Here is a 22,567-nt window from a genome sequence, read left to right as displayed (position 1 = left end):
TTTTATGTGTAATTGTTTCCATATGTGACATGAGAGTTTAAATAAATGTAAGGAGGGATCTAACTTTTTGACATGACAAATGATTATCCTGCCTATATGCAAAATTAATTCTTCCAACAGCTCATCTCCACTTTTCATCCACCCACTGTCATCTCTCCTGTTTCTTTACCTGAGGGTTAAAACGGAAAATCATTCGAGCACGAAAGCTTACTCTTGACCTTTCAGAAGTAGTTTTTTTGACAAAATAGTCCAAACTGAATGTCTACTTCCCAGCTTTTCCTGCTGCTTTCAACCATATCAAATGGATGGAGTTTACTCATTTATCATGATCTGTTGACATTGGAGCTCAGTGGCTGTTTGGATTTAATCAATACAATCAATACTCCTCTTCCTTGTCACTCACTCTGACTTGCAGAGTTGGTTTGACCCAAGTGCTGGGTTTTACCATTTAACTCAATACACTGGGTTGTTCATTTGACTGAACCTGGAGAGGGAAATTAAGTCATTAAGTCTATTGCTGGGTTTCATATTACCCATACACTGCGTTATTTCCTGTCACATTGCGTTGTTACTTAAATGATAATAATAATGATGATAATAGTAATAACAACGGTATATAACGATTACTTAATGTGCATTTAATGACATTTTACAATTTTTCTGCCAATGAGTTGTTATGCATGAATATTTGTGTATTATAAACTCACAGATAAGCACCGTCTCGTCTGGGATTTCCTCTCTGAAGCGTTTCCAGTCTGTGTCTCTGATAGAGAGACTATACAAGAGAGAAAATTTGCAGTAAAATCGTCGATACACCAATGCCAATGCACACAGATGCATTCTGACACACGCTACCATCATTTTAACAGAGTCTGCAAGGCTGCTGGGTGTTGTAGTTCTTACAGCTGTGGCGTGCGGCCAGTTCATAGGTTTGTGTTAGTTTATTTGCCAGCAAAATCACTTGAAAAGAAAATATTATGATGAGAATCAAAAAAAACCTTTCTCAGATAGCAGCTAATGCTAGCCTTATAATATCTGATTAATGTTTTGTATTACTAATCCCATAAATTTGTAGCCAACATTACTCATGTTTTCATTTTATCATACAATTACATTAAGAAAGACTGAGTTAGCAGCTAATGTTACTGGCACTGTGTGTAATGTAGCTTAATGCTACTTTTTGTCCAAGAATTAGTGGCTAAACTGAGCCTTGTAATGTTCAGAGGTTACATGAGCTAAAACTATCTTTGATCATTGTAATTTTAATTTAATTTTAAGGTCCAAAAGTTACCAGCTCATGCTAGCCTAATGTCCAAAGGTTAGCTAATGCTACCCTTGGAATTTCCAAAAGTTGCAGCTAATGCTGGCCTTGTATTGTTACTGACATGTTTTCATTTCATCTTACCATTAAATTTATGAAAACCAAAGTGAGCAGCTAATTAGCTTAATGCTACGCTTTGTCCAAGAGTTAGCTAAAGCTAGCCCTGTAACATTCAGAGGTTATATGAGCTAAAGCTATCTTTGTAATTGTAAGGTCCAAAAGTTAGCATCTCATGCTAGCCTAATGTCCAAATGCTAGCTAATGCTACCCTTGAAATTTCCAAAAGTAGCAGCTAATGCTGGCCTTGTAATGCCAAAACGTTAGAACTTTAGCAGTTAATGCTAACTTTATAATGTCCAAACTTGAGATCTTTAGCAACTAAATCTAGCCTGATAATGTCTGATTAATGTCAGTTGCTCTGCATTACTTAGCTATATGCTAGCCTTGTAGGCTATAAATTAATAGCCACTATTACTGGCACTATGTAATGTAGCGTAATGCTGCTTTTTGTCCGAGTTAGTAGCTAAAGCTAGCCTTGTAACATTCAGAGGTTATAGGAGCTAAAGCTATCTTTGTAATTGTAAGGCCCAAAATTTAGCAGCTGATGTCACTTGGACTTACATGTGTCTGTGAGTGTGTATAAAGCAACTGTGGGAACACAAATCTCATGCTTTAACTTAGCACTTACTGTTAATCACTGGAAACACTTAGTATGTTTGTTTGTGGTTAGCATTGTGTTTTGTTACAGTTAACATCACTGGTTAAATTCATACAGATACAATACTATTTTTGCTTTAATCTGAGCATCTTGATCCTACACACTCACCACAGGCTCAAACAGTTCTAAAGGGAGTAGGAACACTTCCTTATTTTTGTGCTCTTCCTGATGTCATCGGTGATGTCACGGGTTATACCATGACTTTGGGGGTAGTCATAAGTGTATAATACTGTGTTAACAAGTATTTGTCGGATTTGGAGAATAATGCAGTTTGCTTATAAAATAATAATTTTCTTTTGTTTGTACTGTTAATGTTTCCTGATAAAAAAAAAACTTTTTGTCAATTAATCTTTTAAACGAGATAGACTTGGATACCCCGACTGAAGTTTGGTTCTGCCCAGGGTAATTGTTTAGCAGAAACAGGGACTATATAAGCAGTTGTTCTTTCTCAGGCAAGGGAGAAGGATGTCTGTGCAGGTTTGAGTGCTATGGTGGTCATGTAATGCCTAATGCAGTTGCTGATGTTAGCATTACTTTAACTTTAATTAGAAACTACAGTTATTAAATTATTAAAGTCTTAGATGTTTAAAGGTAAAACCAAGCAGATAATGTAACTTTGATTTTTCTTTTCATTTCATTCTGCTTAAGTAATTCTGTTTCATTTTCTTTCAAGATGGCCACATCTGAATGTTATCGTGGCCAAAGTTAACAGCCAGTGTTACTTGTGCTTTTTCCCTAACATTGGATATGTGTACACAAGATGCAGCAGTTAAAATTATTGAATAACCTAGTTTACACTTTAGCAGCCAATGTTTATAGCAAATTTTTGAAATAGTTTCACAAGGTTTAATTTAACAGGAAATTCTTTTTTTAATGGCCAAACTTGGCAACCAATAGGTTTCATTTTATTAGTAAATTCATGTTTAATGGCCAAACTTAGCAGCTAAGAATATTGAAAATGGGTCATAATAGCCAAACTTAGCAGCTAACATTGCTAAATATAGCAATCAGCCTACTGTTATTGACAATATTTGGTTTTAACTTGAAAATGTACTTAATGGGCAGGAATATATTACTGACGGTTAAACATCATATTTTGATTTTTGAATGAATCCAAGTTTTTTTTTTTTTTTTCAGGTTTCTATATGTAAATAAAGTTAAAATTACACATTTCATTTAAAGGAGATACATGATGTCATTACCATTGAGACAGTCACTTTAATGGCAATAATTACAGATCTGAGTCACAAAAATAGCAGTTAGTCTAGATAATTACATAGCAGCAGGAACAATCATAAAACATCTTTAATATCTGAATCCTTGCAAAGCAACAATCTTATTTCATAAATATTCATGTAGATAAATAAACTCATCTGATGGGTATACACTGTAGATGAAAACATTTTCATATATAGCAAAAATCTAGTTGTACTTGGCTTATTTTAAAACGACACAATTTCACCATGTAATTAAATAAGAAATGTACGCTTTCTTTCTCACCTGAATTGAATCATTACTATCTAAATACTGCCGTATAGAACACCAAGCATCTACAGTAACGCCTTTTATATTACGTACCTTTTGTACATTAACAGTTCAATTAACAGTTTTGAGCTGTTTTACTAATTTTGAGGAAAATCAGACAAACTATACAAGCTCTAAGCTGTTGCTCTTCAAATGGCAGCTGGATATCGCATTGTAGCTTATGATGTCGCCTCCAGCATTTCTTTGTGCAAGACATGATGAATGTGCTTTGTCGTTTAAAGGAATAGTTCGACATTTTGGAAAATACGCCTCAGGCAGAGAGTGAGATGGAAAGATTAATACTACCCTCATGTTTCGTCCGTTGAATTTAAGGCTACGGTCAGCAGCTGGTTAACTTGGCTTAGCAAAAAGACTGAAAACGGGGTAACAGCTAGCCTGGTTCTTTCCGAAGGTAAAAAAAAAAAAATCCGCCTTTCAGCAACTCTAAACCTTACTGATTAACATGTTACCTGTTGTTTGTTTAATACAAAAAAATTGTAAAATTGGCAAATTACTATTTAAAAAAAAAAAAAAAAAAACCTTTTTAACAAAGAAATAGTCTGGCATATCAACATGTGAATTGTCATTTTTACACTTAGATTTTCGTACAAACTAAACAAACAAGATCATTTCTTTTAATTAATGAGTTTTACAGGTATTTGTCAGCAGATTTTGTTAATGTTGGACAGAACCAGATTAGCTGTCTTCCCTTGTTCTCAGTCTAAGATAACTGCGTGTTGGCAATAGCTTCACATTCAAGGGATAACTATGGCAGTAGTAGGAATTTTCTCTTCTGACTCTCCATCAGATAGCTAGAAGGCCTATTTCACAAAATTATGAACTTTTGCTTTAATGTGGCAGTGCACTATCACCACTTACATTCTGAGTAAAACAGTCTTCGATTGTGTCCCCTCCCTCTATAAAACACAACGTTTGCCAATAATGTGAAGTTTGAGAGACAGACTGAGAATATAAAGCTTCAACATGCACATTCAATTCACCAGCCTCTATTGAGACCTAACAGTCATGTTCAGTTTACCAAGGCATCCTGAATGTGACCAACGACAAGCAAACATTCAAAAACGGCGGTGCTGTTTGTGTTTTTTCTGCGTTTGAAAGCTCTATTCAGCACAAAAACGGTGACTTCTTGCTGCTAGTACCTCTGTCATATCTCATGAGTTCTGCTCAGCTTCGATTCTCCTGTCATTACTTGTTAATAAAGGTAGAAAATAACAGTCCTGGCCCTGGCCATCTCTTTAATGACAAGCTCCATTCTTCAGTGTGTTTGCCTGCAGGCTCGTGGTTCGGCTACAGCGGTCACCATGCCTCAGCAGACTGCGCTTCATCCTTTCATCTTAGACGGCACTGATCAATGTGAGATCAGAAGGCAAACCACTTCATCTGCTCTCTGCCTGTGTGAGTGTATCTCTTCCCCTTAGCATGTAATTGGCTCTGCCCCCGAGGCTAAAAGTCTTCTAGTCTCTAGTAATCACTGTGTTCAAGTCTCCTCTCGGGAGATTGTGAAGTGAATGGAAAGACTATTCTTTGACAAATCTTCTGCCTTTTTTGGGTTAAATGTAAACATACACATATCATACAAGTAGATAGTATAATTTTGAGTAATTGTGGGTATGGGCCATCTAACAAATGGCACATGTTAGTTTTAATAGTGATAGATCAGCCCAGAATACACAAACAGTGAAGAGCCTGTAACAATCATGAGGTGAAATGTGTGGAAGCAGGAAAAAAGGGGGGAGTGAGCTCCAAACACACAAGTCTGACATGGCTGTAACCAGTAATGCAATACAGTGGACTTTTCATCAATATTACATTTCTCAACCTCCAACAAGAGTTTTTCACACTAGCTAAAAAGCAGGAGGCCACCAGTATTCATGAAAACATCAAATATGGTTTCTTACAGCAAACTATCATGACTTACATATACATTTCTGCAGTATCGAGCAAGAATCAATTGTAGGGTGTGATAAAGAAATATAAAACTGCAAAAAGTACTAAATAGCTTTGTGAATTTTAAATATCCATTGTGTATGTGTAAAAATGCTGAAAGCCGCAGTGCTCTCAGAACATTAATTTAAGGTTAAAGCTGCAAAGATTTAACAGTCTTAAAGTCTTTAGGTAATTTGTTTCATGTAACAGTGAATAACCAAACTCTCAGTGTGACTAATTCTGTTGTAGCTTTACTTCAACAAAGCCTCAATTTTCATTTATTTCATACTCATGCTTCAGTCAGAGTTAGATTGGTTCACTATTAAGTGGCACAATATCTTGAAACCAACACATCAGAGGAAAGACACCAAGGCAACTCAGTGTCAAATGGTAATGGATAAATCACAAAGATCTGAACAAGAGGATTTTTAGGATCAATTCAAGAAAGGTTGGTAAAGCATTTAAAGTCAGCCATAAGCTTAAACCTTTTGACAAGGTCTTAATTTTTCTACAGAGCCTCTTCATTCATGTACCCACTCATCATCTGTTGTGGGACACAGCAAAATGAGAACAAGTGACATACTCATCCAGAGACAACACTTCAAACTTGAGAAAATACTCAAGCAAGTTTCTTTTTTTATACAGTATACAATATACTTCACATTTTGAAACTAGGGTGTAGTCCAGGACATCATCCATTTTATAAACATCTACAGTATATCCAAATATCTGTTCCCCAAATAAACCGGAACAAGTCTTAAGCAGAATGTCTCTGAGTTCAAAAAGTAAAACTTGTTCTTTTGATTTGAGATGCCCATGTCAAGAAATAATTATCTCATGAGTAAAACTTTCTACCAGACACGACATTTCAGCTCAGGGTTCATTGGACTGCCTTTTTGGCATTGGAAAGCTTCTGAGAATGCTTCAAAATTTTGGAGAGATCCGAGCACTCTGAAAACAAAAGAAAAACACAATATTAAGGGGATGAAAGCTGAAAATATGTTATGAAAGTTAGAGGAGTACTGTTAAGTATGCACCCAGCCAGTCCTCATATTTCAATCAGCAAACGGAGCTGCATTGATTCCAGTGCTATAATGAGTTGTGCTTTGGCACAACAGAATACAGGAGTAATTGGCTTATATTTACAGTGTGGTGAATCTTTAAATTTTACGAGGAAAAGAGCCAGAGGGGTCCCGCTGCCTGTCTGCTGTTTCATGCTGTTCAGGTGGTGTACAGTGGGTTTTTCCACTGAACATGGCTGTTTGCTTTGCTGGGAAGTTACACTATGAGAGCGATGAGAATGAACCGAAACAGAAAAGTTGTGCCAATAAACCAAAACAATGACTTCTAAAGATGGTAAAACATCCTGTAGAGCTGAGGTGACCTGCAGAGTCAGGTGGTAATTCAATGTGGTTTCATCACCACAAGCGACCACTTTCAAATTTGAGTAGTAAGTGATCCACTATTAATGTAAAAATATCAATTATACACGTTAAAAGTTTTATTCAATACTTGGGGTCAGCTAAATTTAATAAAACAAAGTGTATTTTGTATGCTGTATTTTCTATCCATCAATGACTAGAGTTTTTCTAAAATGTATTCAGTCAGGAACTCCAAAAAATACATCTAACAATATGGATCCCATTTTGAAACTGACATAATACAGTGATGTCTCACTTAGCACTACCTGCTCTAGTTTTTTTACAATAGATTCTTCTATTTCCAAATAACGCAGTTATACTTCATCAGTTAGATCAGTCTGAATACTAAAGTCTCACTGGTTTGAAAAGTTATTGGTGCACCTCTGATGATAGCAACAGATCATACTGAAGCTCCTTACCTGTATTCTAAGGGACTGTGTGAGTCAGTCTTGATGGACTGGCTGGCATACTCAGGCCGATAAGCACCACACCACACCTGGAAAAATAAAAGATTACAGAAAAGGACAGAGAGAAGAAGAGAGTATTTATTATTATTTTTTTTTATGTTTTAAAAAGTGTCTTTGCAGACTGTTATTATTAGAAATACAATTTATAAATCACAAAATTAATATTTCACCTGAAATATAACTTGTGCTTATACTATAAATTATAGCACAAGCTATATAGCCTTTATGTGCAAGTTCGGTCCAAGCTGTTTTACTCATGTACTGACTTGTAACGTCGACCATCTCAGTGTAGAGCAGGTTCAGTTTTTAGGCCTTCACAGCAAACACTCACTTGGACTCGAGGATGAATTATTTTGGTGGTCAAAGGTCAAGGTCACTGTGACCTCGCAAAACATGGTTTTAACCTTGTGAACGCAATATCTCAGTAATGCTTTGAGGGACTACGCTCAAATTTGGCACAAAGACTCACTTAGCCTTAAGGATGAACTGATTAGATTTCTGTGGTCAAAGGTCACTGTGACCTCACGTCTTGAATGTATATCTCAAAACCACCTTTAGTTCATTTCTTCAGAGTTGGGACAAACTTGGACTCAAAGATGAATTGATTAGATTTTGGTGGGAAAAGGTGAAAGGTCAACATCGCGATGACCTCATGTTCTTGAATGCGATATATCAAGAATACCAAGAGGGAATTTCATTAGATCTGGCATGATCATTCACTTGGACTCAAGGATGAGCTGTGACCTCACAAACACGTTTTTGTCCATAACTAACAAATTCATACGCTAATTATGACACCATTAAATACAAATATCTGATAAAATGTTGAAGTGTTGATATTTTATATCTAAATGGTCAAAGGTCAACTTCACTGTGACATCATAATGTTCTGCAAAAACACTTCTAACCGTTATTCAATGCAGTAACTAAGGAGGGGGAGATTGTGATAATATTTCCTCCAACTTTGCGAGTTGGCGCAGTCATACAACCATGAGGACGTAATTCTAGTCTGCTTATGCTTTACATTCCCTGGCACCCCAAGCCTGTTTACTTTGGTAGATCTTCTCATCTCCTATGTGTGTAGCTGAACACTGATTTGTTCTGGGATTGCTCCAGTGTATCACCCCTTGACCCTCTCCCTTTGTCCCAGTGTTGAATTCTCAGCACCAAACATCTACTGAAAAATGCTTCTCCTGAACTTTGGCTCTCAACTCCAGGTGGGGAAAATATTATCTGCCCTACCCTGTCTGCTGAAATAACACATCCAGAAACAGTATCATAGTATTCTCATTTACTTGGGCAAAGTTAAGAAAGAACAGTTGCTTGTGATCCATGTCTAGACCAGGTAGATACGGCTCTTCACCCTTCATCTCCACCCACTTCAGATAAGCCTGTAAATGCACACACACACACACACACACACACACACACACACACACACACACACACACACACACACACACTTAAAAACAGAGTTCAGGTGTGCATAAACTTTATTATTAGCATTTTAGAGTTCATCATTATTGCCTAAATAGTAACATGTAGTTTTGTGCTCTTGCTGCTAACATCCAACCTTATACGCTTGACGAACCCCTCCGTTGTCTGCGATGTTCTCCCCCAAAGTGCTTATTCCACTGACCTGCAAACACACAACAGCATGAAAACACTCACATTGTGTGATCACTAAATACATGGCTTACATAGTCAGGGATTACTGCAGAGACAAAACCTCTCATTTCATACATGCCATTGGGTGCTTACGTTTTGTCCACCTGCTAGTTTCCAGTTGAAGTTGCCATATTGTTGCACCATGCACTGCGACTGCTCTTTAAAATGCTCAGCAGAGTAATTACTCCACCAGTTTAGCATATTACCATCCTTGTCAAAATTACGACCTGTAAAGAAACATAATGCATTAAATAAAGAACTGTTTGCCAAACATGGCACATGTGTATTTGAGAGGCAAATTTGAAATCAGTTGTTATGATAAGGTGACCACAAATGATAAGCTGTATTTATCTGTTTGGGTTTCCCAAAATATCCACAGTGAATCACCATTGTCATCAAATCCATGTGTGATCTCATGCCCAATAACCATTCCTATTCCTCCAAAGTTAAGGGCCTGATGCTGATGTTTACTGAAGAAAGGTGGTTGCAGGATTCCTGCAGGAAACACTGCATAGACATAAACAACAGGAGTTAAAACACAACACATACTGGCAAAGGCGCTAAACAGGACTACAATGAAGAGAGACTGTTGCAGAATAAAAACCAATGTTTAATTTGACACGCAGGCCCCCGGTGGCCTCATTGCCTCATGTAAACCTCCTACCTATCTGGTTTCTGTTGGGTGAGTAGAATGCATTCACCACAGCAGCACCAATGATCCACCTGAGAAGTGATTGAGAAATGGATTAAAACTGAAAACTGCATTTGTAGCTGGAGGAAGCACCTGTTCAGTTCATGCATGGAGCATATTTTGTACCATGAAACAATATATTCAAACCTTCCTCTTCAATGTTCTTTGAGAGTTACTTGATGAGGACACAGAACATCTTTTTCTTGTAACTATGAAAGCAGCAAATTACATCAGGATATTCGATGCATCATGTCCATTTTATAAAATCATTTTTGTTACATTTTGGCTAAGCTCAACCTTGTTTATTTTCCTGGAAAAAGAAAGTGCAAATATGTAGGATTGTTTTTCAAACCATTTTTGTCTAATCAACCTCATCTAAAGAGGGACTTAGTAACTATAGATGTAATTTTCCTGCCTCGCACTTTAACTCAGAGCACTAAGAAAACATGGTGACTGCCTGGACGGTTTGTACTGTCAGATGTATCAGCAGCTTACAAGTCTGGGTCAACTGGTTCTCTGAGCTTCTTCAGACTCTTGTGTGCTTCAGACTTGAGGTTCTCCAGGATGTTCTCAAAGTAGTGTTCTTCACTAAAGTTTAGCTGGAAAGAGAAACAGGATAAATCAGACATCAGTGATAAGTGCATCTTTAAGTTATTCACAGTGTGGCCTGTAGAAATAGTCTAATTTTTTACTTACGTGAGCATATTCCTGGTCAAGTTTCTGGTTGCTTTCCTGTAGAATATGATCTGGATAACCAATATGCTCCTTGATTGCCATGGCCTACAAGAGATGTACAACAATCTGTATTACAATACCTTACATCTAGACAAGATACACCCTTATTTTCTCAGCTTGACTACAAACTGTACTGTACCTTCTCTCTCGCTTTCTCTTTCGAGGGAGCATCCATCCAGCTTAACTCCTCCAGTGTTTCCACATAGGCTTTCTGGATCTTACTGATAAGGTCACTGACCTGTGAACATATGATACAAATACAAAGACTGTAACCATAATTCCAATACAGAGATGCATTTTCATAATTAGAAGCCCCCAGGTAACCAAAGCTGCATTTTGTGTGTAAAAAATAATGTGATTTATTTTGAGAAATGCACTGAATGTACCAGCCACATACTCTAAATTTTATTAAAGCATAATATTTGTCAACAATTACACCTTCTTCTATGAAGACATATTTTATATTATCACAACTGTGTTTTACTATAATATCATTCGTTATCTGTTTATCCAGCAGCTTCCATCTATGGCTACCCACAGGTGGAGTTACAGTTCTTGACAGATATATTAATAAACACTTACATATACTTACAACTACATTATTTTGCGTTATAAACCATATTTTGAATGTCTATATACTGCTTGTGACTGCCAGATAGGGGGATTTAATGTAAAGTGCTGCTAACGTATTTATAATGAATTTGGAATAGTTATAATTGCATCATTATTACAACTACATGTGTAACATTTCGATGTGCCATGAAATGCATTTAGCACTAGATAGGTTCGTGTTATAAAACAGAAAAGATATTTTGTCTTACAAAAATGGTGTAAAAGTGTTGAAGTTAATACAGAGGAGATAATGAGTCAAAATTTATGTTCTTGATTCATTGGCACATAATGTAAATTGAAGCTTGAAAAGTTACACTTGGCCCCTCAAAATCAATTTGTTGCACATAATGTATGTTATACCATGAATTTCTTTGTATAATAGCTTGCACACCAGAGTTTGACGCAAACTTCTGCAGTGGTAGTCATTGATTTCCATGCTCTAAGGAAGATTTGTTTCTGATTTGTTCATAGAACAAAAAGACTCACCATTCGCTTACTTTCTCCAGCAAAGGTCTCACGCACATAAAGAGCTCCAACTGCGTTCTCCATGCTGCTCTGGACGTAACGGACACATTCCCGCCACCAAGCATCCTCCACAGTGGTCCCATAGAGAGTCTGTCCATACACACAGACACACACTGTAATATTGTTTGTTTTTTTAGTTTTTTTTTTACCTTGTTAGGCTAATCTGTGTTGCTCTGTTATGCCATGCACATCGCACCTTCCTGTAACGGGCTCTGGCATCTTTGAAGCGACGGCTCAAGCTATTAACTCTGTCAATGATGAGCTGCCAGGTGAGGTAGTTCTGCATTGTTCTGCAAACATAGATTGTTTTTGTTTTTCCCGTGCTAGATTGAAGCTGTTCTGTAGTAACTTACTCATCATGGACTCGTGTTTGCATATCGCTCTTGGGCTGACCTGACACTGTGTCTGGAGAGAACGTCATTCATCTTTTCAAGGTAGGGAGAGCTGTACACCACCACCTCTTCCTCTAGCTGGACCTCAATGGACACGCTCGACAGAACTCCTTGAATAAATCGTGTCCAGTTGAAACCCTGGAAAACAAAAGGCAAGACATTGTTTTTTAACATTTGTAGCTTTACTAGATACATACCATGTCTACTCCCTGAAAAATGTAGATTGTTTGCCTATATGATTCATATATATCGAATACCACGTGGACTATGAAAAGACCAGCAACAACAATGAAAAGAAAAACAAAGTACTTACCTGCTCTGTCCCTGACAAAAATCTAATATCTCTGTATCTCATACATTTTAGAAATTTGTCAGTAAACCAAAACAAACACTTATACTGTACACAGCCAAACATTAACCTTCCAGGTACAGCAAGTCTTCTAAGTGCGCCTTCAATTACCATGTACAAACAATCATGTAGTGAGTAAACATTAACATACAAGGTGTCATTATGTACAAAAAAATGGACATGACCAAGGCACAAAGTACATCACCTCACACTGTGACATTTCCTCTGCAGAGTCCTTTATTTTCTACACCAGGACGCTTTGGAGTGTATTATCACACACATACGGCCACAGGCAGTAAGAAACACAGTCACACCTTCATCCACTGTTAAATTTGGTTTCCAGTCACTTTAACTCAGTTAGTTTCACCTGTGAGAGTTAACAAGAGTGTTGCACCCAGCAGAGCTACTGTTGCTATGGTTACGAGGAGTCTAATATACTGTATCTTGATTATTGCTACCTGAAACTACAGTGTGTTTTAGGTTCCTCTTGTACAGCTTTAAAGGACTCGTCCAACATTTTGGGGAAGTACACTTCATTTGCTTTCTTGCCAAGAGCTATGTGAGAAGATTGGTGCTAAATATGAAACTAGAATCAGCAGCAGTTTAGCTTAGCTTAGCATAAAGACTGTAAACGGAGGGACACATCTAGCCTGGCTCTGTCAAAGGTAACATCTACCAGCACCTCCAAAGCTCTGGTAAAGAAGCAATGGGAACGGTCTGATCATGTTTCACTATAGAATACAGGCCTACATTGATATTTTAATGCACTTTATTTTGTAGCCTTGAGTTGCGGATTGGTTTAATTGATATATCGTATGACATAAATATCAAAATAAGATTTTTTTCTTTACCCTGCAGCCCCCTTTTAAAAATGTAACAATCCAAACAAAATATCCCTGACAGTTTGTCTTACTTAATTGCCCTCTGTAGTTCCCTACTATGTGGATAGCAGCCAACTGCCTTGCTGAAAGGCACCTCAACAATAGGCCTACTTGTTTTGTAAGTGGAAACATCCTCATTCACTCATTCAGTTTTTTCACCAAAACTTTCAAAGATACAATAGTGATTTGAACTAGTGAACTGTCTGCACTCTGAATATGAAATGCACAAGAAGTGAAGAAGTAAATCACACTTACATTAAAGCTGAATGTGCTCTGTAGTTCACCAAGTGTCATCTTGTTGTAGAGAACAGTGACATCTTGGCGCTCCTCTGCTGGCGATGTGGCCTATCCAGCAACAGGAAGGAAAAAAAACCCTATATAAATTGATGCTTTATTATATATTCACATTTTGTTCTCCTTTCATCAGCAGAGTCTCATTTGTCATGCTGTTGACAGGCCCCCAAAAAACAACAAAAAAACAGGTGATAGCTTGGCTGATCTCCTAGGTCCACACTTAATGTAGCCTGGTTCTTTCATTCACTCGGAGCAGAGAGGAGGTGCTCATTTTTCATCTTGTCATTATTCATTTTCCTTAACCCTTGTCCCACAATTCCATTTCCTGTTGTGGCTGGCACTCACATTGGCAATGTCTGTCTCCAGCTCCAGCACTTGCATCATTTCCTCCCACACATGGTCGTCATCCTGAGTCAAGTTCCTGTCCTCTCGGGTTATCTTTGCGATGGAAACCATGAAATGTAGATAGGCCTCTCGCACCTATGGTACAATAACATAAGCTGTAAATTTTGTTTCCAGTGCAAAATCAAGGTTGTGTCAGGAAATACATTTTTAACTGCCAATTCAGCCAGATCATGTTTTTTTCAGTTATAGCTAGTCATATCTAGCCATGCAGGCAGTGTCAGTTAGATATGAGTTTGATTGTTTTAGTTTTGTTGCTGCCAACCCATGTGAATGGAATTACGGTTATGCTTAAAAACTCAACAGCAGTAGCTATTTACATAGTCCTCACTATGTAACATCAAAACTATTGATTCGGTAGGAAGATCCAATGAAATTGTACCAAGGACAGCGGCTTCAAAAAGAAATATCGTTGCTAAATGCCAGTAACAAAAGTCCATTCACCTCCATTGTACTGAGATGAAAATAGAAATCTTGTAGAAGGATATCTCAAAATCTCAACAAATAAAACCAAAGCTATTTGTATGATTAGATCATTAGGCATCACCTTTTTGTAGTTTCCATCATTGAAGTAATAGTCTCTTGATGGCATCCCAAGTCCTGGCTGGTCAATCTAATTAATACACAAGAATAGCAATTATGCATTTTTACACATTTATAATTTCATAATATTTAAGTTTTGTGTATTTTAACAGTATCATTAAAAGATAAGGCAGGCAATGCTCTATACTTTTATTATATGGTCAAAATCTCATGAAAACACCAAAATGAACTGAATTCCTAAGCCTGATATGGCTCATTCCTCTGTCCCATTTATTTCCATTGTTCTCCAAGACTATTAAAAACACATTATTGAAACAAATGTTTCTTCAATCTGATGAACCTGGGCATTGTAGGTTATTTTGCATGTATCCCACGCACACTGTCCTGCTGCCATAAATATAAATTGTGACATCTTCAGTAGAAACTAAGGTGCTCCGAGCTGAGTGCCACAGTCAGGGAGGGTTAGGGTTAGAAAGTAATGAGAGATACACCAACACAAAAATATAAAATAATGCCAACCTTATGTAGGCTATAATAACTGCATGACGGTTGTTACCTGTTATTTTTGCTATGATAAACAGTGATCTTACATAAATAATATGACGCCTCGAGTCCCGGTCATCTGTCCACACGTACATGTCCAGCAGAACCTTCTTGTGGAAACGAGCAGTAAGCGTGGCCAGTGTGTCCTCAAGGCTCCATGCTTCCTCTGCAACAATAGAAGAAAATTAGCACTTCATTTGAATGCATTTGTCTAAACACTATAAAGAACTAGTAAATGTAGCAGGTTGCACCTCTCTGCTGCTCATTTAACTGTGTACTCTGTACAGATATGCGTGGATAATTCAGTTTGAGCCACCATCCATGATTACATTTACTTAAAGTGGCAAGAGGCTGGAGCTTGGGGAAGAGCAGCGTAGACTATTTAAAGCATCCTTCACAGTCCTGATTGAGGACCTGCTCCTCTACCCACTCATCACGCTCCCAAGCTCCACACCTGACTGCTCAGCTGAAGAGCATCGGTCGGCCTCTTGATCCCACCAACAAAGCTCATACTCAGCAATTCACTGAGTACAAATATAGCAACACAGGCCCTGTGTGAGCACATGTATTTGAGTAAGAAGTGAACCCAAGTGCTTGTTTGTGTGGATGTGTTGCATACGCACGTTTGCCTGTTTGCACAGAAGAGACTGTAGACTTTAATCAGTGTGTGGTATAGAGGCATTTCTACCTGTAGTGGTGTTCCAGTCATCTGATGCCACAGGCCAGTCTCCAATACTCTCAATGAGCTTCAGGAGGGGTTGGGAGTCACGATGCTCTATGAGGCCTGCAGGTAAAATACCATGTTCTATAACATACAACAGCCACACCGCAGTCTGTCTACTATTCATCCTTATTGAGAGTGAAAGTTCACTCTCAACCTTTGAATCAGCTTTTCACAAAAACTATCTCACCATCTTAAATTTTAAAGCATGAAAAGGGTTGATTTTTATTTTGTTTAAATTGTCAATTATGAGCACAGGGAAAAAATGTACAGACATTTCAGTTATACCTTCTTCAGTGTCCAATAGTCTTCAGTTTCATGGTTGAATCCTTTTTACTTTTCACCAACAATGAATGTTAATCATCTTATTACGGGCCTCCAGAGGATGCCTCTGGTAACAGGTAGCCACTGGTACACCTGCTGGTTAATAAGCTGGATCCAACCATGACAACTACTGCTACTGCTACTGTGACTACTGCACAACGCACACTGAAGAGAGCATAGCCAAAAAGTCTGTGCATTTTGTCCCTTTGCTCAGACTTGACAATTTAAACTGAAGGTAATGTCTAATTGATTTGGGTGTGTTAAACCTTTTGCACTTTGGACTTTGGTTATATACACCATAATCATCTTCTAATTTCAAATCTCATTTCTATAACAACTGGGCAACTCCATCTCTGAACTGGTTTCCCATCATTCTTTCACACTTTGCATGATCAATAATAGGTATTAAATTGTATGTAGTATTAAAAAGGTCTTTAAAAATCAGATACACTACTTGTCAACATACTTTATAGAAAAATACCAATTTTTAGTCTGAGCAAAGAGATCCTTACTGTCATTCATGCAGGAGCTGTAAAGAACTTTGGCCTTTCTGATGGCATCCCTGTCCTGTTCGTTCTCCATCTCGAGAACACCTGCAACAACAAAACATATGCAAACATTTCCGCTCTGAGTAAAACCCACGCATAGCTCTGAATACTGCAGCCCACTGACCACCACCAAAGATTAAACCCGTGACCCCGGCATTGTACCACTGTGCCAGCTGACCTTTCAGGACAATCTCCAGCTTGTCCCTCAGAATGTCAAAGACGCTGTGGCGAGAGCTGGTCTCCGGGATGACATGGCGCTCCAGCCAGCCCCCGCAGGCGTACTGGTAGAAATTATCGCATGGCTTCACAGATGTGTCCATGTTCTGCAAGAGCCGAGCCGCTTTAAAGGTAACACAGAGAGAACAGAGGGGAGAGAGAGACAGAGGGACGTGATGGTGAAGAGCCATGTGTTTTTTTTTTGTTTGTTTTTTTTGCAAGGATGGGAGTTGACTTTATTTGCCAAATGAAACAGCAGGGACGCAAAGAAAAAGCAGCTCCGCTCACCTGCAGTAACACAGTCCGCAGTTGTGCACACATTGTTGGGGTTGGAGCGAAACAGCTGGCCTGGAAAAGTCAGTATATGTCAGTATGTGAGACTCTTTGACAAACTACACCCCAACTGCCGCAAGGAGGATGTTGCTGTGTAAAGTATGGCGCTAAATCTACTCTAGCCTACATCTATAGTCCGTGTGTGACAGGCAATGTCTATGTCAGCAATGACTCTTTCACTTTTGTGTGGCTCTGCTGATCAGGCAGTAAAGGGAATTACAGTATTACAGTGACTATCAGAGGTGCAGGCTTGGATATGACACACGCCAAACCCACTTGTCCCACAGTTTATCCTGTGTTCAGTTTACAGGATTAAAAAAGTCTCACCTCCTCCTGTTGAGCTCCTTGACACACTCGGCCTGTTGGATTGTTCTGAGTTGGATGGAAGAAACAGAAACACATTCAAGACGAGTTTACTGTAAATGATAACGATAATTACAATTGGTTGCATCAGGTGGTAACCTTTAAAGCAGGAGGAAATGCAATTAAGTTTTATGTGCAGCATTATAATTGTGTTTGCAAGCGCACACAAAAGATTTAAAAGAACCTGGAGGAATAGCTGCAGTTAAAGGTTGGGCCTCTGTGTGTGTGTGTGTGTGTGTGTGTGCATATGTAGTCAGAAAACAATTGGTATTATAAAGCAAAACTAATTTGCCAACTTTGGTGAGTAACATTAACCTTCAAACTATCTGAAAGGTTATCCGATGACATACGTACATCAGTGTTGCATAAAACATATCATGGTCATTTCTGAAGACATTTTCTAGGGTCAAGATCACTTCCTGTGTCAAGGCCAGGTTGCAATCACTAAAAACAACACAGAGTAGGGAGACACTTCATTGCTGCTGCCATCTGTAATATCTGGATCTTTCCACAGTGAGTCATTACCTTTCACAACCGTTGTATAGAGGACTACCAGCCCCGCCAAGGCACAGCAGACCAACAGCAGCAGCACGGACAGACCGATTTCTGCAACAGTCCAACGACGCTTTCCAGGTTTACTTGATTTCTCCATGATATCCATTTGGCTTTCGGATTTGCCCATATTCCTCCTGACTGCCGGCTCTGTGGGAAAGACACCGTTAGAGTGTGGGATGGTCCAGGCAGGAAGCTGTGTGTGTTTATGTGTGTGTGTGTGTGTGTGTGTGTGTGTGTGTGTGTGTGTGGGCTGTGCAGTGATCCATCGGTAAACTGTGCCAGCTGACCTGCAGTGAGTGAGCTTCAACTGCTGAACACCTACAACAACTTCACTGACAGGAGTTGTGAAACTGCTGGTCTCGTTGCACAAAAACAGTTTGTCACCCTTTATTTCCTTCACTCTTTTTAATTTCGCTAAGTAAATGTTTCAGCCCAGGTTTTTATAGTGTAATTTATAGTTGCATTACTATTTATAAGCTCATGAAATCCATTAAAGTTGCTTTTGGGTTCTTCCTTCCTTTCCTTTCTCACCCTGAAAAATCAAGATAGCATCAATAAATCTAAATAGCTAGAAGGCTGATTTATTCATTTATCATCAAAGTTATCTTAATATGAGAGGGATTCAATTCGAAAGGAAATGGGAGATTTAGTAGGAGAGTTTCATTGTCAAATGAAATTGTAATGTACCTTAAAAGTATATCATGAAACACTGATTCCCAACATGAGGGTTCAGGACCCATAAAAGGGTTACACTATAATTAAAGGGATAAGAAATAAATAGAATGAAACGTTGATATTGGATATTGGTTCTTTAAAAGAGGCCACCAAGTAAAAAGGCAATACATACGATTGATTGTCCATTTTAAAGGTAGTTTGGTAGCTGTTACACAGTTTTGTTATCTAAGTTAACAACATACTGTAAGTGACATTATATCCTTGGTTGTTAAACTGATTAGTTTGGTTCTACAAGTCTCAGCCCACCTGTTTTAACTAATAACCTGACCATGTTCAATACATTTTACTCAGTGTATGAGTTCATTTTAGACATTATTTCTCACTTTATCATTGAGCTCCATCTGTTGTTAATATAATCTGGGACAGAGAGTCGTTGTGTGGAGGGAATGTAACAGTAATGCTGGAAACAATTTGGCAAACAGTAAATTAACCATTAAACTTACTTTCACTGATCATTATTGTTTGACATAGTTGCCCCCCCACCTCTCTCCCAACACGAACACACACAGACACAAAGACAGACACACACGCACGCACATGCACGCACAAACCAACCCTGTACAATAATTATGGACGTGTGAACACAATATTGCAAATGAGCATTTGTGCAGGGGACGAAACGGCAATCACCCGTGGCTTTCAGCCGCATTGCTTCGCATCTATTCACTCTGCAGCACCTGTTTCTCCATAACCAGCCACATTGCCCTATCATTAGGCCTGACAGAGATCGGGCTGTAAATCAGAGGTTCACACTGCTGTGCCCCATTAGCCCTTCCTGATGAATACTCATGGGCACATATCTGGCACTACAGTGATGAAGGGCAGGCAGGGGCTTGTTAGAGCTTCACTCTCATCCTCGGCATTAGACTGCACAGAAATGCTCTCTGAGGCAAAATCCTGGTTTATTGCAATAAAGACAGGCCTCACTTTATAGGAAACTGTGCCATAACGTGCAGATTACTGTGTCACTACAAGATTTGTTTCCTAGTGGGAAGAGTTATTTACATCTTTAACTGTCCTCAGATTGCTGTGCTGGCTTCATGTCTACTCCTCTCTGCTTGACAGTATCTAGTTTGTAAATATCTATAGTAATGTGCAAACTGTATTTATAACCAACCACAAACACCATAAATATTAAGTCGATGGCTCATTTCCAGCACAATACAGCATAACGGTAGACTTTGACAAAAAGGTTAAAAATAAAATCTTAATATGTTAATCCTTGGTGAAATGGCTTTATGCTAGGATTTTTCTAATCATAGTAATAATTCAGACTCACTGGCATTCTAATAAATGGCATTAGATATGCACAAACTACAAAAACATTCTGTCAATCAATTATATTTGGCGTTTTAAACACATTTGTAGAACTATGACAGATGTAGAGAAAAATCAGTGTCTGAATCTGGTTTGATGTGAGCATAGTGTTCACACATTTCATAATAATGGCAGCTTAAGAAATGAAATAAATGTCATTTTGGTTTTATAAATGCGCTAACCTTACTGAACATCATGTTTTGTTGAGATGAAGGAGACCAACAATAATCACAAGCACTGTCCTGTACTGCTTTAGCTTTGATTATTTAATTCTACCCTCTTTTGAGAGATATCTTATTACACATCAGGTATTTTTTAATTTTTTATTCAAAACTTGAAATAGCATTTGACTGTGGGAAAAAATAGTAAATGTACTGTCCATGTTACCCATTGCATGCACTGCTGCTCATTCAGTAAATATTATTTATATTATTTTCCTCCTTGCCAACACAAAATGGTAAAAACTAATGATCTGAAGAGGATAATAATGACACAAAACCCACAAAATCTACACCCTGGATAAGGACTACATCATGTAGAATGTGCTCAATCTGAAAAAATTATATGATTGTTCAAATTTGTTTAAACTGGATTTTCTGAAAACGTGACAGAACTACAGTATGAGACATTTGCTACTTGTAAATCAAAAGACCTTTTTTTTTCCCCTGAGTAGAGTGTGCAGAGTGTCCTGCAGAGATTCACCAACCAGATGGGAAGGACAACCCCTGTGAGCCTGAGAGATAAAGCCCAGAATAAACAGGACTTGAAAGAGCTAACCGCTGCTCACCGCTGTGAGCGCAGGGTAACAGTCGACCCCAAGTGTATCTGGGAGTGTATCTGCATTTTTATCAACTACAAAAACAAAAAAAACTGGCAACAGAATAAGAAGCTGCAATGACAGAGGGGAAAATGTGCTTCTCTTCCTACTCTTCCTGGTCTAAACAACGCTCTAGCTTTGTGCAAACAGAATCAAAGTGAAACTTAACTCACTCACACCATTATCAGCTCAGCCGTCACACTCAGTACATCACTCCTTGGTAGATGCAGTAACTGAGTACATTGTCAGTCAGATCTTGCGCTGTTTATAGGCTTCACTGCTCAGAAACCACCTGACGGCAACAGAGTTCTTGCATCATGATTGTTTCTGTGGCTCTTTCTTTCAGCAAGCCTTTAACAAGGAAGTATAATACTGTCTATTACGGCCAAGCTGGCATTTACATTTTCCATTATTTAAACGGGTAAAAATCTTGTTGAGATTAAAATCTCTCACAGTTAATACAAACAATGTAAACAGTCCGCTGTTAGACATAAACAATAGCCAGTTAAGATACATGAACACATATGACTTTGCAAAACTAAAACTAATATAAAAACAAAGTACTATTTACAGATTCTTTAAAAGGGATTTAAATTCACAACATTAATCAGCTCTGACAATTTCAAGTCCTCCTATACATTGCTCCAGTAGAGAAGGGCAGTGTACTTTTTCTGCCTTACTCCACATCCTGATGTGGGGAACCAACATCTGCAGAACACTGTGACAACACGGGCCGTATTGGTTTTCATTTCTACACAGGTACGCAGGCGCTCTGAGCCCTCTGAGTGAGAGGAGCATCAACGCAAAAAGCTACGGTGACACAAATGGTTCAGTTTTACTCAGTTCAGCTTGAGGATTTAATGTTAAAGACTTGTTCGTTCTCCAGTGAGTGACAATATTCCGACTCTGTCCGCAGCACTTTTGACAGGAACAAAAAGCAGTATGTAAGCATATGATATGATGCAGGAAACATAGTGGTGTAATTGAACAGGTAAGGGTTTCAGTCTGTTAAAAAAAAAAAAAAAATCCTTTCTCTGAAAGTGAAACTAATCTGTAGTAAATGTTTTGAGATCCCTTTTGTTTTAAGCGCATTAAGATTACATGCAACTGTGTCCAGTGACTGGTACTGTTCTTGTCTAAACTTGGTGTTCCAAACAAAACGAGGATTAACTCTCAGGTCAAGCTGTGCCAACAATCTGCACACTTTCTCCAGGTCAGTGTTATTCACAACAGACCGCATGCCCTCACTTTTATAATAATGACATCTTCCACACGTAGAAATGTCCAAACAGCTTCAAATGTTGGAGAATGTCCTTGTGGAGTGCATTCAGTGTTTCAAATCTGTCCCAAGACTGCTGACTGTCTGTCACCAGTGTCCCACCTCTCAACCACCTTCACTTTTGGACTTGACTGCAAACAGAAATCTAATCTCAAGGATCCAGAGGCTTACCTTCTTTTGTGTGGATGGTTGAAGTCCCTGAGCCGTTTCCCCCACAGCGCGCTAATATCTCAAACACCCCTGCTGAGCATCCACTCAGAGCTGGTGTGTAGAGAAATGAGTCTGTGCTGCGGGTTGAAGGAGACGTTATCCAGTTCAGCGTGCCT

The 22,567-nt window shown here is 38.5% G+C and overlaps 1 protein-coding gene across 1 annotated transcript; it reads right to left on the bottom strand.

Moving 5' to 3' along the window:
• Nucleotides 1–3,237: 3,237 nt before the first annotated feature.
• On the bottom strand, nt 3,238–22,567 carry mmel1 (membrane metalloendopeptidase like 1). Its single transcript, XM_023410260.2, has 24 exons — nt 22,413–22,567; nt 18,064–18,240; nt 17,503–17,547; nt 17,131–17,190; nt 16,805–16,966; nt 16,591–16,671; nt 15,722–15,817; nt 15,081–15,199; nt 14,495–14,560; nt 13,891–14,025; nt 13,507–13,596; nt 12,023–12,159; nt 11,826–11,919; nt 11,591–11,719; nt 10,632–10,730; nt 10,454–10,537; nt 10,253–10,356; nt 9,731–9,789; nt 9,454–9,573; nt 9,160–9,293; nt 8,972–9,037; nt 8,694–8,789; nt 7,351–7,427; nt 3,238–6,461 (listed from the first exon to the last, which is right to left on the bottom strand). The coding sequence occupies exons 2-24, from the start codon at nt 18,218–18,220 to the stop codon at nt 6,362–6,364; spliced, it is 2,310 nt and encodes a 769-aa protein (XP_023266028.1). The 5' UTR covers nt 18,221–18,240; nt 22,413–22,567; the 3' UTR covers nt 3,238–6,361.

Source organism: Seriola lalandi, unplaced genomic scaffold (assembly GCF_002814215.2).
Source record: "Seriola lalandi dorsalis isolate HSWRI2012SDOR001 ecotype SW California unplaced genomic scaffold, Sedor1 jcf7180002054419, whole genome shotgun sequence".
Taxonomy (NCBI): domain Eukaryota; kingdom Metazoa; phylum Chordata; class Actinopteri; order Carangiformes; family Carangidae; genus Seriola; species Seriola lalandi.
Note: the sequence above shows the minus strand (reverse complement) of the source record. Positions and strands in the feature narration are given on the sequence as shown.

Coding starts and splice junctions, on each gene's coding strand:
- mmel1 (XM_023410260.2), bottom strand. CDS start 18,220: ATGGGCAAATCCGAAAGCCAAATGGATATCATGGAGAAATCAAGTAAA. Junction 17,191..17,502: donor AAGGAGCTCAACAGGAGGAG/GTGAGACTTTTT, acceptor TGACTTTTCCAG/GCCAGCTGTTTCGCTCCAAC. Junction 9,574..9,730: donor ACCCAACAGAAACCAGATAG/GTAGGAGGTTTA, acceptor ATGTCTATGCAG/TGTTTCCTGCAGGAATCCTG.